Below are 18,350 nucleotides of genomic sequence, written 5' to 3'. Positions count from 1 at the left end.
GTGAGGCGGCCACCAGGTCACAGAGAGGCCTCAGGAGAAACCAAGCCTTGGAAACGGCACAGAATGTGATGGCATCCCTAGGGCACTGCCAGGACGATACTTTACTACAGACAGACCGTACTATTCACGCTGAAATCTCAAGCACTCTCTAAGCCCTGCACCACTGGGAGGGGCGGGTACCAGCAGCATCTTCCCAGCATCTCTGTTATTCCGCTACCTCCTGCTTGACTTCCATTCTAAACCCCAGTGTCAAGAGTTGCCGCAGGAAGGAAGTACATAAAGAGCCCCAGATGTAGCCCTGGTCCTTACCTGCTGGGCGCGGAGGAGCTCAGCTTCTCTTTGTGCTCTCTCTCGCTCTCTAAACAAAAAACAGAAAAGAAAAACAGCTGGTGAAAACCAAAATCTCCGAAACTGTTTTTCAATGGGACTAATTTTTTTTTTTTTGGCAGTGCCGGTGCTTGGATACTAGGCAAGCACTTGACTGCTGAGCCCAAATATCTCTGCCAGTTAAAAAACAGGAAGAGGGCTGAGCAGACAGCTCAGTCTGTAAGGTCCTCACTGTGCAAGCATGAGGGCCTCTGTTCAGATCCTCTGCACCCATGCAAGAGCCAAGCATGCGGTACATATTTGTAATTCCAGTGTTGGAGGAAACAGAAACGAGGAGCCCCTTGGAGCTCGCTGGTCAGTCAGCCTTTCCAGATTGGTAAGCTTCTGGTTCAGTGGTAGCAGAGAGAAACTGAGGAAGCTCCCTGACTTCAACATCTGCCCTCCACATCACGCACCTACATGTATGCTTGTTTGTGTGTTGCATACGCACCAATGCGCACACGCGCACGCACACACACACACACACATACACACACACACACACACACACACACACACACACACACACGGATGGGTGTACTTACTCTGTGTATAAAGAGAACTGTTCACAGACCTGAGTCTTCTGGGCTGTCAAGAACTACTGTTTCACACGAGCTCTCCAAGTCCCCTGGGAATTCCTGACACCCATGAGGGGTGACATTCCCAAGGTCCCCTTATGTCTCACCCAAGCAAGCACATACCTTTTTTCTTCCTCTCGCTTCTTCTCTTCCTCCTGCCTCTTCCTTTCCTCCTGCTCCTGCTTCTCAGCCAGCAGCTGTCTGTAAACCCGGCGAGCCAGCTGTCCTCTGAGTTGCTTCTGGAAGACGATGGCTGCCTTTCTCAAGAGTAAAAATCGCTTCCTCATGAGGAAGGCTCTGTAGTTCTTCTGTATCGTCACCACACTGCAGAGGACCTTTCTATATTGTTTCCTGCAAATGAGATCGGCCGTGTAGGAGATGAGGCTCTGGGCTATTCAGATGAGCTTATGTTATGACGAGACAAAAGGAAATCACTCAGATTTGGGCCCGGATTCTCATTATGGAGACTGGCAGGCAGAGGAGGAAGTTTAGGCCCAAACAAAACAGAAGAGAAACAAAAGAATGATAATAAACAAAAGAAAGCTAGACCTATCATTATCTCTGCTAAATTAACAAGTAACCCGAAGACCAACTTTGAGCAGTCTGCCGCAGGCTGGTGAACACAGCCAAAGAAGATCCCATATGTTTTGCTGTTCATGTGAAGGCAAGAAAACAAAATGCTACCACATGAAATGGAATAGCCAAGGGCTTCCTGTGGCCTGCAGAGTACACCTGACCAAATGACCATGAGGCAGAGTTGGTAGCACATGGCTTTTGTTGGTGGTGGTTTTGGTTATTTTGAGACAGGGTCTCTCTGTGTAGCCCTGGCTGTCCCTGGAACTAGCTCTATAGACCAGGCTGGCCTTGAACTCACAGAGATCCGCCTGCCTCTGCTGGGATTAAAGGCAGGTGGTTTCAGCACTTGGGCATGAGGCCAAGCTGACCGACACTGAGTTCTAAACCATCCATGGCTCACAGTAAGATTTTCTCACAAAACAGCAAAATTAAACAGCCATGAAAGAAGTAATGAGAGAAAGAGTCTCTAGACAAAGCGAGGCAAGTTGAGAATTCTTCATCCCCAAACCTCAAATCTGCAATTTCTTGAATGCTAATAGGAAGCTTAGAAAATTTTAGATTCAAGCACTGGAGAAATGGTTCAATGCTTAAGAGCACAGGCTGCCCTTCCAGAGGACCAGGGTTCAATTCCCAGCACCCACACAGCAGCTCATGATACAAGGACATACATACAAGCAACAAACCCATGCACATAAAATGAAATTAAGGGCTGGAGAGATGGCTCAGTGGTTAAGAGCATGGCCTGCTCTTCTAAAGGTCCTGAGTTCAATTCCCAGCAACCACATGGTGGCTCACAACCATCTGTAATGAGGTCTGGTGCCCTCTTCTGGCCTTCAGGCATACCCGCAGACAGAATATTGTATACATAATAAATAACTATTTTAAAAAATAAAAAAATAAAATGAAATCAAGAGATTTTTCGATTTCTGGGGCTAGGGATGATATAGCTCATAGGCAGAATGTATGCTAATCATATCTGAACAAATATGGGAGGGGTCGATGTTTCACACAGTTAAAAAAAATATTTGGATTCTGGAGTATTTTTGTTTCTGCCTGTCAATCAGTAGAGACCAGGCAGATATTCCAGTAAGAAGACTCCAGAATCTGAAATGCAATAAGAGACACCCTCAGGTAGCAGTGCCAAAGGACACTGCCACACCCCAAGGGTTTCAGGATATGCCACAGAGCCAAGTGTGAGGCTTCTAAGTGCGCTCTACCCAGGTCAGGCTTACTGGGTTGTTGCTGCGGCCACTTATCTGATGTCGGGTACCTCTCCCCGCCCACAAACCACTCCACTGGGTTGCAGCCCTTCTAGAGCTTCATGCCCCTCCCATGGGTGGGGTTCTTCACGCCCCTCCCATGGGTGGGGTTCTTACCGCGCCAAGTAGCCCAAGATGTGCGCTCGGATCACCATGGCTGCACGGTTAATCTCCTCTTCCCGCCTTTTCTCCAGTTTCTGCTCCAAGGATTCCCGAAGGAAGACCTGCCCACAGGGAGGCATGTGTCAGGGGAAAAGAACACAGTTGCAGAAGGAGACATCTGGGGACAGCACCCGTTCCTTTACTGCCATCTGTTGCAAACTCCCACAATAGGGCTTTTCAGGACAGGGCATTTTACACGGCTCACCTGCCACAGACCAATACATTCTAAAATCCAATAAGGGTATATGAGAAGAAAAACAAAAAGGGGCAGACAGAAAGTCAAGTCCCACCTTCTGTTGTTATTACTACAGTCAACAGGCATGAAGGGATGGTCAGATGGCCACCAAAGTTCCTAATGTCTTGCTTAGGTCATTGTCGCCAGGGCACACTTACTAGCTCACAGACCTGCATTGGTCCTAGACTGAATCTGAGTGACAAGAGACACAGAGATCGGCACAGAAGGAGGAGACACCGAGTAGTGAATTCAGGAGAGTCCTGAAACATTATAATTCTGCTATCTTGTGGGAAGCCACCTTCTCTCCATGCCTGCTAAGCAACTGCCACCAGAGTATCTTGGCTTCAAAAGTTTACACGTACAGAAAAGTACTGATACCAAGAAAGCATCTCGGGGCACTGGAGAGATGGCCCAGCGGTTAAGAACGCTTGCTGTTCTTCCAATGTGATCAGGTGGATCACAATTACCCATAACTCCCAGTCCCAGAGGATCCCACATCTTCTGGCCTCCATGGGCACTTGTGCTCATAGGCATACTCCCATAAACATAACTAAAAACAAAGTAATTTTTTTTTAGAGACAGGATTTGGAGCCTGTCCTGGAACTAGCTCTTGTAGACCAGGCTGGCCTCAAACTCACAGAGATCCGCCTGCTTCTGCCTCCCAAGTGCTGGGATTAAAGGCGTGAGCCACCACTGCTTGGCATAAATTTTTTTTTTTTTTTAAAGGAGGGTGAGGAAGAAATTCTGGGATCTGGGAACATAGTTTAGTGGCAATGAGAGCCTAGTAGACAGTATGGATGAGGTTCTGAGTTCAGTTCGAGCCCCCTCCTCCCCCACCCCCCGGTAATTCTGATTACCAAGTTTGAAGTTGGAAACGAAGCGTATTGGTTCAGGGGTTACACACACACCAGGTTCAGAAATGAATAAAAAACTACAGGTCCTTCCCTCCAGGCTCATTTTGGTTAAGGGTCTCGTTCATCTAATGCTGGTCAAGTTAACTGCATCTCATATGGGTCTTTTAGCATTAGTATCTCTCAGTTTTGAAAAGATGCAGACATGAGGGCTTTCTCTCAGTAAAGGTACCAGCTCTCATCTGGAATAAGGGGTTAAGGACCTCTGCTCCAGCAGCAAGGCAGAATGTGGGGTTTGCTTTTCTTGTTCTTGGCTGAGGTTTTGGCAACCCAAAGGGTTTCATGCTCTCTGCTGGTCTCCCACACAATAGTTGCTGTGCTGGCTAAGATGACACACACATGGCATTCAAATTCAAGCTGGAAGACCTTGGGGCTTCGCTTCTGAGGTGCAGGGAGTTGCCTTGCAGATTCACAACGCAAGGGTCTCATTTAATCAGCATTCCTGACTGCCTGGTATGTGCGCACGCACACACGCACGCACACCCCACATCAGGATGTTAATAACAACCACCGAGCAGCGTCTGGGAACGCTACACCTTATGGACATCACCAGTCCCCAGGGCAGGTGTGGCAGTTTCCCGCCATTCTACCTTGGTCTTCCCCAGTTGCCACTCGCTGTTGGAGGCATCGTGGAGCTGCAGTAGCACAGTGCACTTCCCTCGGATGTCCTCAGGCAGGGCCAGGCTCCGCATCAGCACTTTGTATCTGCCAGAGAGGGCGCATGGTGTTACCTTCTGCTCTCTCCTACCCCTTCTGGAGACAGAGGTGGGGCGGGTGAGAGGAAAGGGAGGCTCCATTTAGCTCCTTCTTGCCTTTTGTAAAAATCCTGAAAGGGTCTCCGGACAGCATATCCTGCTTTTCGAATCCTCACGGTCTCCAGCATCCCAGAGTAGCGCAGCTGGTTTAACACCACCGCCTGATCAAACTGGTCTGGCATCTAAACCGTGAACAATGGGATGACATGGGATCGTTAGATGACACAGCGCTCACAAGGCCACCCTCACTGCTGTTCCGTGTGCATATACACACTGTAATTTTGAACCGACACAAAATACACAACAGAAAATGAATGCCTGTGGATTCATCACCAACTTCCCCAGTCCCAGCCAAGCCTGCTGCGCCCACCAGCCTCTTTACTGTCCCCTCATACCTTTGCCAATTTAATCTCATTAGTAAAACGTTAAGCATATATATGACAGTTTAACATAACTACCATACCGTTAATACATCTTGAACGATACCATCGATCCCTTAAAATATCAATATCCATGTTCAAACACTTGATCATGTCACAAATACACCTCAAAGTTGACTTGTCACCGTTTTTAAAGTCCACGGCGTTATGTAAATACAGTTCTGAATATAGCTCTCTTTGTTAAACTTCTATTTAAGGATAGCGAGAGATATTTTCTTAGCTGAAAAAAATACAGGAATCAATAAGGAACACACAGGACGGAGATTCTCTCTCACACACATACACACTCACGCGCGCGCGCGACAAGGCCAATACCTCACTGACTGCGAGTTCCCCCAGAGTGATCCCAAGGACACAGAGATGAGACAGGAAGCCAAGCCAAGGCACCTCCTCGGGTGTCTGCTCTCCCGTCTGCACAGCTGCCAGCTGGCTCTGCCGCTGGAACAATCGTTTTTTCAGGGGAAAGCAAAGCGGGTCACTTCCCACTTGCAGCTTTTTGGACGGTGATCCATTCTTCTAACCCAGGCCCCTAGTCCCTTTAATTAACTTGTATGCTGTTATCCTATAGAAGTCTAATAAAAGAACCAAAACCAGCCATACTGTGGAAAAGGCCAAAAAACACAAAGTAGTTTCCTCTCTAACCCTTAAAAAAACAAAACAAAACACAATTAGTCATGAACACAAAAGTAGGCTTAAAGCCAGGTTATTCTGCAGCTTCAAAAACTAAAATTAAAATGACGACAACAGCGCACGCGCGCACACACACACACACACACACACACACACACACACACACACACACACACACTGCAAATCCCTCTGACGGAACAGCCGCCCCCATCTCCAGCAGGCAGACTCCTCTCAAGAATGCCTTACACAAACACTGTGGTCAGGTTGTCTTTACTTAGCAGTATTCTAACAGAGTGTAGCCAACAAATTAGGGCAAGCGGCCAGGGACCGGCGACTCGGATTTTTAGTCTCTGCGTTTGAACTCTCCTTAGAAAAGGAAGAAAAGCAAAAGGCTCTGAAATTCAAATCCCCGTGACACACTTTAGCTCTGGGTTAAAGTTGGGAGTGTGAGGGTAAGTAGCTGCGCTGGAAGCATTTGGCTGTGACGCTTCTAGCTTGACAGATTTAGAAACAAAAACCTGAGCAGCAATGATCTATGAAGAATAGTACAGAGTGCATGTACAGAGTGAAGTATTTACAGACTATCAGACACCTTCAATTTTGTTAATAAATTCAGTGGAAGCGGAGAAACTTTTAACTGGCGTCATCTGAGGTTCCAAGAAGTGAGAATTAGCACTCCTCCTCCAGTTATCGCTGTCCCTGACCCACATTCTGGCCCTGTCACCTTCTCCTTCCTCCACATAATTCCTTAGCCTGGCACCCACGTTATTAGAGCACTCGAAAAGATAGGCCTCCAGGGGCCGCCCCTCTGAAGCCGGATCGGCACTCACCATCTTCCTGCGTCTCCGAGGAACATTCCACCTTCTGCTAGGCTCTCGGGCCAAACTTCATACGGAAAACGACTGCCACCCTGACCTTTTCCCCACAGCTAAAGACTTGGAACAATAATGAACACCATTCCTGGGCTTTAAAAAAAAGTGCCCGGTCACCATGACAACCCTTTCCACTCCGGGCTAATTAGTGTGGTGTGGTTCTAGGATTCGATACAGTGCTGCGAGGGGAGTGAGGGACGCTGGGAGCTGCGGCTTTCGGCAGACTCCCACAGCCATTGTGCCTCGGCCCCTTCCCAGTAATTTAACCAGGGGAAGGGGGCTCTATAGGCCGATTGTCGCCCTGGGCAACCCGCCTACGGTGGTCACGAGGGGGTAGCCCAGGCTTTCCATTGGTGCTTCTCTTTTCAGTGGCAACTTCCTTTTCTGGTGAATTTAACTTTCAAAGATGTCACAGCTGGAGGCTGGACAAGAAGCATTTTGCTTTTCAAAGCCTGCCTAAAGCTGGCTAGTCCTCACTGGTAACCAGTTCTCCCAGCCCTGCTGCACGCAACAAAGACTGCCTGCGGGGCTCTAACAGCCAGGTTTTGATGGGAACAAATAGACTGGATTTTTGGAAGAAGCCTTTCTAACTCCAGGCAATTGCAGCCCCAGCGAAGTCACTTAACTGCACTATTATGAAACACCTTCTACGGACAAGATTTTTGTCATTCGGGCTCGTGGAAGAGTCACAAGTGGGGGCTAAATTTTGTCCTTAAGGTTTCTGACGTTTGGAAGGGTGCCATGGGTGTCACCACTGACTGGGAAAGATGGTCCGTGGACAAAGATACACCCCTGTAAAAGCTGGGCACAGTGACACTTCTGTGAACCCTGATGCTGAGCTTCGTACACAGGCAGATCTTAGGAACTCAGTAGCTAGCCTGTCTAGTCCAAAGCCAGCTTCAGTTGGAGGTCTTGTCTCATAAATAAGGCGGTGGTGCATCCCTGAGTTGGCCCAGTAAGTAAGGTGCTTGCACCGGGATTTGATCCAGCGAACACACACAGCAGAGAACGCATTCCACCTACAGGTATGCCCCTTTCATAAATGAACAAGTAATGGGAGGGCAATAGAAGTTACTCGAAGTCAACTTCTGGCCTCCACATGCACACTCTGGAGAAAGAACATACACACACAGGTGGCACACACACACACACATAATACAACAGAGAGTCTAAGTCTGCACTGCAGCAAACACAAACAGAAAGACAAGAATGGTCTTACTCATCCAGATGAACCTACGGGTCGTTAGTGGCATTACTGCTATGCTCTCAGGAGGGAATTTCATGCCTGACGCATGAATGCAAAGGTCCAAGGCTGGGGAGGTCAAAGGCCCTGGGGGTGGGTATGGGGTGGGGGTGGCTACTACCACTAAGTAAGTCTAAGTGGTCAGGCTGTCAAACTGCCTTCTAGATAATTTTAAACAATTAGTGCTGTCCTCTGCTTTGGTCCTTCTATCAATGAGCAGCAGTTAATATAAAGTCATAACTGGTTAAATAGCTAAGGATAAGAGATTGTTGGGTGCTCAGTCCTAAATGATGTACCTACCCTTCCAAGGAGGAGGAAGGGATGGAAGAAATGTTGGGGGGGGGGCAATGACACACACCTGTAATCCCAGCCCTCAGGAGGCAGAGGCAGGTGGATTTCAGTGAGTTCAAGGTCAGCTGGGTCTACAGAGTAAAAGCTAGGACAGCTAGGACTGTACACAGAGAAATCCTGTCATGATGCCCCTCTGTATGCTGTGAATATGTTTTATTGCCTTGGTTAATTAAAAAAAAAAAACAGCTGATTTGGCCAATAGCCAGACAGAATGGAGCCAGGTAGAAAGTCCAAACAGAGACATGGGGAGAAAGAAAGTGGAGTCTGAGAGATGCAAGCAGCTGCCAGGGAAGCAAGTTGTGAGGTAACAAGTCACAAGCCTTGTGGTAAAAAATAGACTGATAAAAATGGGTTAATTTAAGTTGTAAGAGCTACTTAACAATAAGACTGAGCTAATAAAAAAAAAGTTTGTAATTAAAAAAAAAAAGAAATCCTGTCATGACAAGAAAGAAAAAAAAAAGAGCCTTGGGCACCACATGGACTTGCACCAGTTTGGTGTCACAAGGGCCGAAGAGGCTGTAGTGGAAAGAGGAGCCCAAACAAAGGAGTGGGCAAAAAAAACCCCACCTGCCATGGTCTAGTTTTCACATGGGGCAGAGACGAGATGCAGGGAAGAGACCCAGGCTGAGCAGGGACATAACATTCAGGGCGGAATGGTTTGGGGTTCAAAAGAAGAGGCCGAGTGTGGACCTCTGTGCGATCAAACGACAACACTCAAAACGAGGCAGTCACCCACCATGGGAAGGCCAGCGGCCACCTGACCCCAGCACACCAGAAGCGGTGGCACCTTCTGCAGAAATGACTGAAAGCGCCAGCCGCGGATGCTCTTTGAAAATCGACAGCCCCCTTCCTGCAAAACTGGCCGTACCTGTGGCTGGTCACAAGGCAAGACACATACGAAAAACAAAGCAGGTGTAAGTGCAGGGAGACCGCCGAGGAGAAAGGGTGGGGAAGGACCAGACTGCACTAGAGAAGGAACTAGTCCTACAGACAACAGGTCTCCGTGTGAGTTTATCTTTAAAGACATTCCGGAACGGTACATCTTTGCATGGGGTCATGACTGCGCGGATACACACATGTATGAGGAACGTATGTGCATGCACATATGTGACTAGATGCCAGAGGGACAACCGTAAGTATTATGCCTCACGCACTGTCCACCTTTTTTTTTAAAAAAAAGATTTATTTATTTTACTTTGTGTGTACGAGCGTTTTATCTGCATGTGTATATGTGCACCATGTTCTTGCGTGCCAGTCCCCACAGAGGCCAGGAGGGTGCTGGATCCCCTGATAGTAATGACAGCAGTTGTGAGCCGACTAATGGCTTAGGTACCTGAATGCAGGTCCTCTGAAGGAGCAGCAAGTGTTCCTAACTGCTGAGCCATCTCTCCACTCCCTAAATCCACAGTCGAGGAACTCAAGGATAAAAGGGCTGACTGCACATACTTTATCCCAGAACGAGGAATGCTATACCAACACGTTACCATACAGTCATGCTAAGTGAAAGAGTCCATCGCAAAAGATCACACATTCTATGATTCAATTCAGACAAAACATCCAGCAGAGGGAACTCTATAGAAACAGAAGTGGACTGACCAGGGAGCTGGGGAGGAGAAAAGGAGATTCTCTTTGGGATGGTAAATGTGGTCCAAATGGTGACTTTGGTGATCGCTGCCTGCGCACCTGTGAAAAATTTAAAAGCCACCGAAACGTGTGCTTTCAGCAAGTCAGTCACGCGGTGCCTGAACTGGCTGGTTGTGGTGTGTGTTGTAGTTAGTGTTATGGGGAGACTGAGGCAGGAAGATCAAACAAGCTCAAGGTCAGCCTGGTCTACTTGGTGACTTCCAGGCCAGCTAGGGCTGCAGCAAGTGTGACCTTGTCTCAAAGATAAGCAAAACAAAAAAGTCTGGGTATGGTAGTTATGCCTATAATCCGAAGTCTGAGCCGGGGAGTTGAAGGTAGGACCAGCCTGGGCTATCCAGTGGACCCTATCTAAAAAGGCAAGGCAGCAGAGAGGAAGCTGGGAATGTAGGTCACTGGAGCACTTGCCGAGCACCCTCATGGGTCTAAGTTTGAGCCCCAGCAGTGAGAAAGTAAGAAAAGAAAGGACATTAAAGGCCCAGGAGGCCACTAGGCTTTTAAAAACACCTAAGGAGTGAAGGTAAGAGAAAGTTTGCATTCCGGAACAGTGAAACAGTTTTCACTTATGCTTAACTGTAGCTAAGGAATTCAGTCAAATACAGAAGAAACAAAATAGCAACCTCTGTAGAATGTGTAAAAAAAGAAGAAAACAAATATTTCTTCAAAATGAAATAAGAAAGCAATATACCTAGACAGGAACAAATGACCTATCATAGAACAAGTTATTAGTTAAATAACGAGTAGGCAAACATTTGCCCCGGGAATTTACATACAAGGACATCAGGCGACCTGGCAATGTGGGGCAGAGGATCAGAAAAGGCTTCACAGTGGGGCCAGAGACAGATGTGAGTACACTTCTGAATCGGATTGCCTCCAAATGTGATCCAGTCTTGGGTCAAGCACATCACACAAACACAGCATGTGCCATCTGCCTACAGTAAAGAAAGATTCCATCTGTACCTAGTAAATCTAAGAAAACCGAGTGAGTTTATTGTCTTTGGAACTTTTGTCTGTCTGTCTATCTGTGTGTCTATCATCTGTCTATTCACTTGTGTTCTGGACCTACAGAGTACTGGCTAGGCTATACAGACTAGCCAAGGAGTGCCGCCTAGTGCTGAGAATACACGTATGTGCTAGCATGGCTCAGCTGTCTAAGCTGATTCTAGAGACGGAACCCACACCCTCCTGCTACCGGGTCAGGAGCCTTCCCAGCTGAGCTGCCCTCTTGGACCCATGCCCTTCCCTCTAGAGCCCGCTTTACCAGCTCAGCTGCCCTCTTAGGCTGTGCTATTAATGGATTATAATTTATTTCCAAAATGAATCACTTCTTCCTCTTTTGGAGATAATTTATGAGATCATGTAAACATGACATTTTTAATCAGTTGAAAAAAATTTATGAAAGGCCTCACCCACACAGCCACAAGGGAAGCCAGCCCTGCCTGGTCCAGCCTAGATGGTGCTTGGGACCCAACTGCTAAAAATGCAAAGGACAGTGCGGCCTGGCTCTGGAGATCCAGGAGACCTCTAGAGCACCAATGGATACAGAAGCCGAACAAGGAACCCCAGTCCTGCTAACATCTCCCCTGCTGTCCTGCAATCACGGACTGCCACTGTTGGACAGACAGAACACCATTCTCCTCAACTGTGGGCACGAGCCAGCCTTGTCTTTTGATATTTAGAGATTCAATACCACAGGCATGTTAGATTACACTAAAACTCGAGGTCACCAATATAGTCTTCCCTGACCTTGCTATTCCTGCCGCTGACAGGCAAAAGCCAAAGCTGGCTCAGTCAGCCACAAGCTTTCCTGTTTTCAGCTGCCATCATCTCTCCAGGGCTGACAGGCGTTTCATATAGCTGTTGCATTCTTGCAAATTTTCACACTGTGGGGGGGAGAAGAGGTAGAAGTTCATTTCCCCCCATGGACGGACGGATGGACAGGGAGGGTAGTCTCCCCAGGTAAGAACAGAAAGCCACAGGGGACAGAGAGGCCCACCTGGAGCTGTGAGTTAGCCTGGAGGTTATAGCCTAGGGGAATTTCTTACACGGAGGGGAGCAGGTGAGTTAGTACCGGGACACAGGAAACCCTGTCCTGAGTTTGGAACTGCCCGTTTTCTCCAGAGCCACACAAACCTGGATGGGAAAGGAAAACCGAGGATACGATGAAGACAAAGGGGGCAGCTTCACACTCAAGGACCCTGAAACAGGGCTCCAATCCCCCTTTTCATGGAAGGACACACACCTATATTTTTCCACAACACAGATAAGTCTAGTTGCTTCTCAACTAGCAAATGCACTTGTCTTTGCTGCAGGTGAAGCTCACCTACCCATCCTGAGATGACCCTGGATGCTTCCAGGTCTCCCTGTGCATGGGTCACCTCTCCTCCCCTCTGCGCACGCATGTATCTCACAGTCTGCACGAGTCACTGTCTACAATGACAAGTGCAGCTTGTGATGTAAGAGATGACCATCTGGAAATGCTGTTCTACAACTTCCAAAATACTGCAGGTAAGCAATCATTTGCTTATTTCTCTTCTCTCCCTGGCCCCAGGGGTGGGCGGGGCTGCCATGTGTCACTGAGTACCAAGTCCCTGGGTACAGATCCTGTGGACCTTCTCCTAGACTGCAGTGGTCTCCATGCGGGTGCCACAGCCATCCGCTGTGGATCACTGTCAAGTGGACCCTCCTCTGTTCCAGCACCTGGATTGGTTTGCATTTAGGAGGAAGAGGCACAAAAGTAACATCAAAACTATTCACAATGGCAGCCAGAACGAAAGCTACCACGTCTCGAGGATTAGGTGCCCAGGCACCGATTTCAGCGATTCTATTGGATAGGCATCACCGCTATCTCTGTTTTACAGATGCCATTCCTTAACTCGAGGGTCACAGAGCACATGCCTGCCAGAGTCGGACAGAGTGACTGCTAAGGCCCTAGCTAGTCACACTTGCGTAAGTTCAGAAAAGGGATGGGGTGTTCCTGCAGCATCTAAGCATGCATTACACAAGAGCAGAGTTTATTTCCTGGTATTCCTGAATGAATTTCACCACAGTGGCTATTTTGGGAGTAGCTCAAAATAGAAATCCAATCTAAGGATTAAAATGCAGTTGAGACAGTGACTTTAGTTAGAGCAGGGGCTAACAAAGTATAGCCTGTTTATATAAATAAAGTTTTATTGGAATACAGTCGTACAAGGTTGGGAAGCATGGGGACCTCAGTTCAAATCCCCAGCACCTATATAAAAAGCTGGGCATGGTCAAGTGCACCCACAACCCCAGTGCTGGGGGGGCAGGGGACCAGGAGGATCATTGAGCTTACTAGTCCCCTGTCTGGCTCCAGGTTCAGTGAGAGACTGTCTCAAGATAAGGCAGGGAGAGATAAAAAGGCTACCCGATGTCTTCCTGTGGCCAGCTTATACACCAGCACTGGACTGATCATACACCACACACACACAGCACACCTGGACGCACACCTGGACGCACAACTGGACACACACCTGGACGCACACCCACACGCACATGTGCACATGCACCCACAATGCTGATTTCTGAGTTCAAGAACAAAGGCCATGTCTGGGACTGAGGCACAGTTCAGGGGTAGGGCCCAGAATCAGGATGCAGGAAGCTATACATGCTATTAAAAATCATCTTTATAAAGTTAATGTTCTTTATGCTTTTCAATACAGCTATTGGAACGTGTTAGGTTCTGTACACAACTCACATCATGCATCTCCTGATGAAACAGAGCCCCAAAAGCTCGCGGGGTAAGAAAACAACAAGTTTAAAATCATTCTCCTTTAGTTTCTAACACAAGGCTCATACATTTAGATAAACTCTCAGACGAACAATCTCACCGGCTGCTCTGATCAGACAAGGAAGAATGCTGAGGCAAGAACGTGAACCAGCAAAACCAGCGAGGCACGTGAAACATCGGGTACGGGGACCTTCCTCCAGCATCAAACACGCCATGTGAAAGGCTTTCAGGACAGAAACAGTGTTTCTCAAACATGGCAGCTTTCCCAACAATTCTGCATTTAGTTTCTGGAACACCACAAAAGATTGTTGCAGCAACTCTTTAAAAATTAACCTTGAAACACAGCGTTGTCAGTGCTCACAGCTGTGGGGAGAACTTCTGTAAGTGTGTACAGAAGCCGGGCCGGACAAAATGGGGTGCACACATGCTGAGATGGGGTGCACACACAGCCGAGATGGGGCGTACACATGGCCAAAATGTGGTGCACACACAGCCGAGATGGGGCGTACACCCGGCCGAGATGGGTTGCACACACAGCCGAGAAGGTGTGCTCACACAGAACAGTAAGTGCTCGGAAGGACTAGGCCTACCAGGCCTCCAGTGTTTGCAGCCAGTCTTCCTCTCTCATTGTACCCATGGGACGTTCACACATTCAGACCTTAGCCACTATTGTCTCCCTGTCACGTACTTGTTTCCAATCCCCACACGGGGCCTGAAAACCACACAGTGAACATATGGTCAGATGTTTCCCTGAGGCATGAGAATGCCAGCCTAGCCTCCACCCCAGCTCTTCCTCCAACCTCGCTCTTCCAGCTTCCTGCTTCTAGCAGACCCTGACCCTACTGTAGACTTCCTTCCCTTCTCCAGGGCTTTGTGCTTAATACTGCCCAGGGACGAGCTTCCTGTTCTTCCATCTCCACGCTGCAATGTGGACCACCCCCCCCACACACACACTCCCAGCACACTCCATAGTAAGGTGCCAGTTTGCATGTCAGCATAGGGATCCCTCCAGCAAGGCACAGAGTCTCCCCTGAAAGTGCAGAAAGACAACAATATGTTCCCTTGAACCCAGCAGAAAAGCCAGGCTAGGGGGATGTGGACAAACCCACTAAAGAACCCCAGGGAAAGCTTCCTAGTAATGTGGGGGGAGGGGGGCTCCCAGGGCTCAGCTCTGACTCTTCCCAGCCTTTGTTTTTAGTTAGATTGACCTAAATAACACATTTTTTTTTTTAAAAAAATGCTGACAAAACTGCTTGATGATGCTCTCAGAGTTGTGACAGTTGCCATCTTGCAAACCCAAGGGGTTACGGACGGGTTAACTGGGAGGCTCGACACTGTGGAAACTCCCAACAAACACCTGCTATGAAGCAGAACCTCTCAGCACACCAGATGCCCAGGTCACTGCTGGCAGGTACCGTCTGTCCTGAAGATTTGGCGTTTGTGCGGAAGGACACAAAGAGAGAGGACTGCGTGCTGCACTTGCCTAGGTTGCTGGCAGACAAAGTTCTCCCAGGAAAAAGTGTTCTTCCACATAGGAAGACTGTCCCCGGTGAGGAACCCTAAACGTAAAAAATATGCTCAAGGCAAGCCAGCGTGGAGCAGCGGTCAGCAGAGCAGCACAAGTCAGCCCAGGATGGTAAGCTAGACTGTCAAGTTCAAAGGTAGGAACGCAGAGTCAGCTGGGAGAAGGGACCAGAGTTCCCGGCCTCAGGGAGAATCCCTGATGATGGAGGCCTCATCAGCAGTGGCCAAATGCCCAGGTTCCCTGGGTGGGAAAGTCGTGGGAAAACAGTGCTCTGAGTGAGGACGGAGGAGGAGACTCGGCTCCAGTAAGAAACAGGTGGGTTGTGTGGGCTCAGGAATAGATGCTCTCAACCCTTGCTGAGTTACAAGGTGAGCTCATGGGCTGTGGAAGCTCAGGTGTGGGCAGGTGGGGGAGAGTCAGCGAGGAAGGCTGTGGCACTGGGGAACTGAGCCCAGCAGTGGCTCGTCACTTCCTCCCTGACCCAGGAGGCTGTGGCCCCTGAAAGAGCATTCCAAAGTGGACAAGAGATTTCAGAGCTCAATTTTTCATATGCAAGCTATGCTGCAATCAGAAAAAAAAAAAAATTCTCACGCTGACCAAAACATTAATTGAGGCAAAAAAAAAAAAAAAAAAAATAGTGATATTCTCCGCCGGCGGTGGGTCCCTAAAGACACTAAGAAAAGGATTGTGATGCCTGTGTGACCAAAGGAAGCCAGTTCCTACGTTTCTGCAGGGCTGAGATGGTAGATTTAGAAGATTAGAAGTTGTAGAAACTACAATGGGGTGAGAGGAGCTGAACAATGGAACCAGAGTGTTCATTAAGACGTGCACTGGGGTGTAGCTTGGGGGTTACCTATCATGAGCAACCTCAAGGACCTGGGCAGATTCCATTCATGGGCTACTCATGAGGGCGGAACCCCCTGCATGGCAGGGAGATTGGAATCACGTGGGTAAAACCTAAGTTACTGCTGTCCAGAAAGCAGAAGAGGCAGGCCCTGCCCTGAAGGCCACCCTGGTGGGAAGCCAGGTCACCCAGTTCTCCATCTGCTCAGAGATAGTCTTAAGCTGAGCCCTTCTCAGGTTCCAGCCCTAGAAGGCTAAGAGGGAACACTGTATCCCCACAAGTCCTCCGGGTTATGGAGGAAATTCCAGGACAGTGAGGCCCCATTTCAGAAAAGCCAAAACTCTCTGGGCAGTGGTGGTGCACTTCTTTAATCCTAACACTTGGGAGGCACAGGCAGATGTCAGTGAGTTCCAGGACAGCCAGGGCTGTTTGTTACACAGAGAAACCCTGTCATGAAAAACCAAAAACAACAACAAAAGCTAAAACTCCAAAAGACCCAGAGGAAGAGGATGGGAAGGAAGGATTTTTCCAGTCTGAGCACAGCCCTGGAGGAGTTGACGACATAAGGTCCGGCCCTCTGTATAAACCCCATCTGCGAACCTTCAGAGAGCAGCCTTGGGTATAATCTGTTGCCTTCTTATCTAAAGAACCCAAGGCACGCTTTTCATCCTGTGAAACTAAACTCCAATCTCACCCTATTCATCATTGTTCTGCCATTTCTCCAGCCGTACGGAGCAGGTCGCAGCCCCCTCTATTCAGACTCCCTCTGACAAATCATGCTGAGAAATACAAATTAGGAGAACAGCTGTCCCTCTCCCTGGCAGGGACGCCCACACTGTTCATTAGAATGCTGGAGAGCTAGGCATCCCTCTGAGTCACTCATCAAGGCCCAAGGTTATGGCTCTGCAACGCAATCAGGATTTACAGCTAGGAAAAGGCAGGGATTAAACAGGGAACTACAGGTAAACATTCTTCAGTGTCCAGACCCGGAATATTGTCAAACTGAGATCTGGTCTGGGTGAAGAGTTTCACAATGCTGGGTTTACAGCAGATATTATACACTGTGGTAACCATGCAAACCATGGATGATAACTAACCAGAATACATGTATGTGGGTCCTTGCTTAAGACAGCTTAAGATACAGCTGGGTGGTGGTGATGCATGCCTTTATTCCCAGTACTTGGTAGGCAGAGGCAGGTGGATCTCTGTGAGTTCGAGGCCAGCCTGGTCTCCAAGAGCTAGTTCCAGGACAGGCTCCAAAGCTACAGAGAAACCCTGTCTCGAAGCTCTCCCCTCAAAAAAAGACACCAGAGACAGACAGGCAGACTAAACATACACACACACACACACACGCACGCACGCACGCACGCACACACGTACGCACACACGCACAAACACATACAAACCATAGAGCTAAAAAGTCTAAATTATCTAAAGAAAGATGAAAACAGCAACTTAGAAAAAGTCAAGCCAAATTCTAGTCATCAAGCAGAGCGGTCGCCTGGGAGAGTAAAGATGTCCTCAGATTCAGGGAGGGGCTACAACAGTCTTGAGACAGCACCCCATTCACAGGGGACCCAATTTGCATAAAAATGTACAGCGAAGAAAAAAACTTCAGTAACGAATATAGGCGATTTATAAATATTCATGAACACTTGCAAAATACTGGGAGAAAAAACAAAATCAAATGGGGAACTTCATTTGACGATTGCTCCACACAGTGTGCTGAGACAGATAGAAAAGCACTGGCAAGCCCTGGGTAAATTCTACTGAGGGCAGGCGGGCCTGGTGGGAGGGGGCATGGGTGAGCATGGTGTCCTAGGAGTTTTCTCTTCTGCCCAGTCATGTATTAAAGTGGCTGCTCGCATGTCATAGTGGGAAATCAGCCAGCGCACAAAATCCATCTCGCATATCTGCCAATGTCTGTTAAGTATAAATTAGAGCCATCACACAGTATTTCACTGAGCAGTTACAAGTTGCTAGGAAACCAGAGGTCAAAAGATACTCAAAAGCTGGGGTTATTCCTATCCTTGGTTGGGGCATTCACCAGGAGTCTATGCACACCAGATTCCCAGTTCAGAAGGGGCTAGGATCTGGGGATCACCGGAGCCCTTAGCGTGCTAGTCTAGGTTTCCTTCCTTCCTTCCTTCCTTCCTTCCTTCCTTCCTTCCTTCCTTCCTTCCTTCCTTCCTTCCTTCCCTCCCTCCCTCC

At 48.4% G+C, this 18,350-nt stretch overlaps 1 protein-coding gene across 6 annotated transcripts in view; it reads right to left on the bottom strand.

Annotated features, from left to right (window-relative positions):
* Myo10 (myosin X) overlaps positions 1-18,350 on the bottom strand; it is a 70,482-nt gene that overhangs the window by 30,636 nt on the left and 21,496 nt on the right. For 3 of the 6 annotated variants that reach the window (XM_026783691.1, XM_026783693.1, XM_026783696.1), the window contains 5 exons: positions 4,900-5,024; positions 4,678-4,792; positions 2,897-3,003; positions 1,068-1,295; positions 310-358 (listed from right to left, as the gene is read on the bottom strand). In XM_026783691.1, the coding sequence (XP_026639492.1) occupies positions 310-358; positions 1,068-1,295; positions 2,897-3,003; positions 4,678-4,792; positions 4,900-5,024 (624 nt within the window). Of the gene's footprint in view, positions 1-309; positions 359-1,067; positions 1,296-2,896; positions 3,004-4,677; positions 4,793-4,899; positions 5,025-5,305; positions 5,479-5,597; positions 5,948-6,742; positions 7,040-18,350 lie in introns of those variants that run through there. The other 3 variants (XM_026783692.1, XM_026783694.1, XM_026783695.1) reach the window with 3 other exon arrangements.

This window comes from Microtus ochrogaster, chromosome 19, assembly GCF_000317375.1.
Source record: "Microtus ochrogaster isolate Prairie Vole_2 chromosome 19, MicOch1.0, whole genome shotgun sequence".
NCBI lineage: Eukaryota > Metazoa > Chordata > Mammalia > Rodentia > Cricetidae > Microtus > Microtus ochrogaster.
This window is presented reverse-complemented; position numbering and strand designations above follow the sequence as displayed.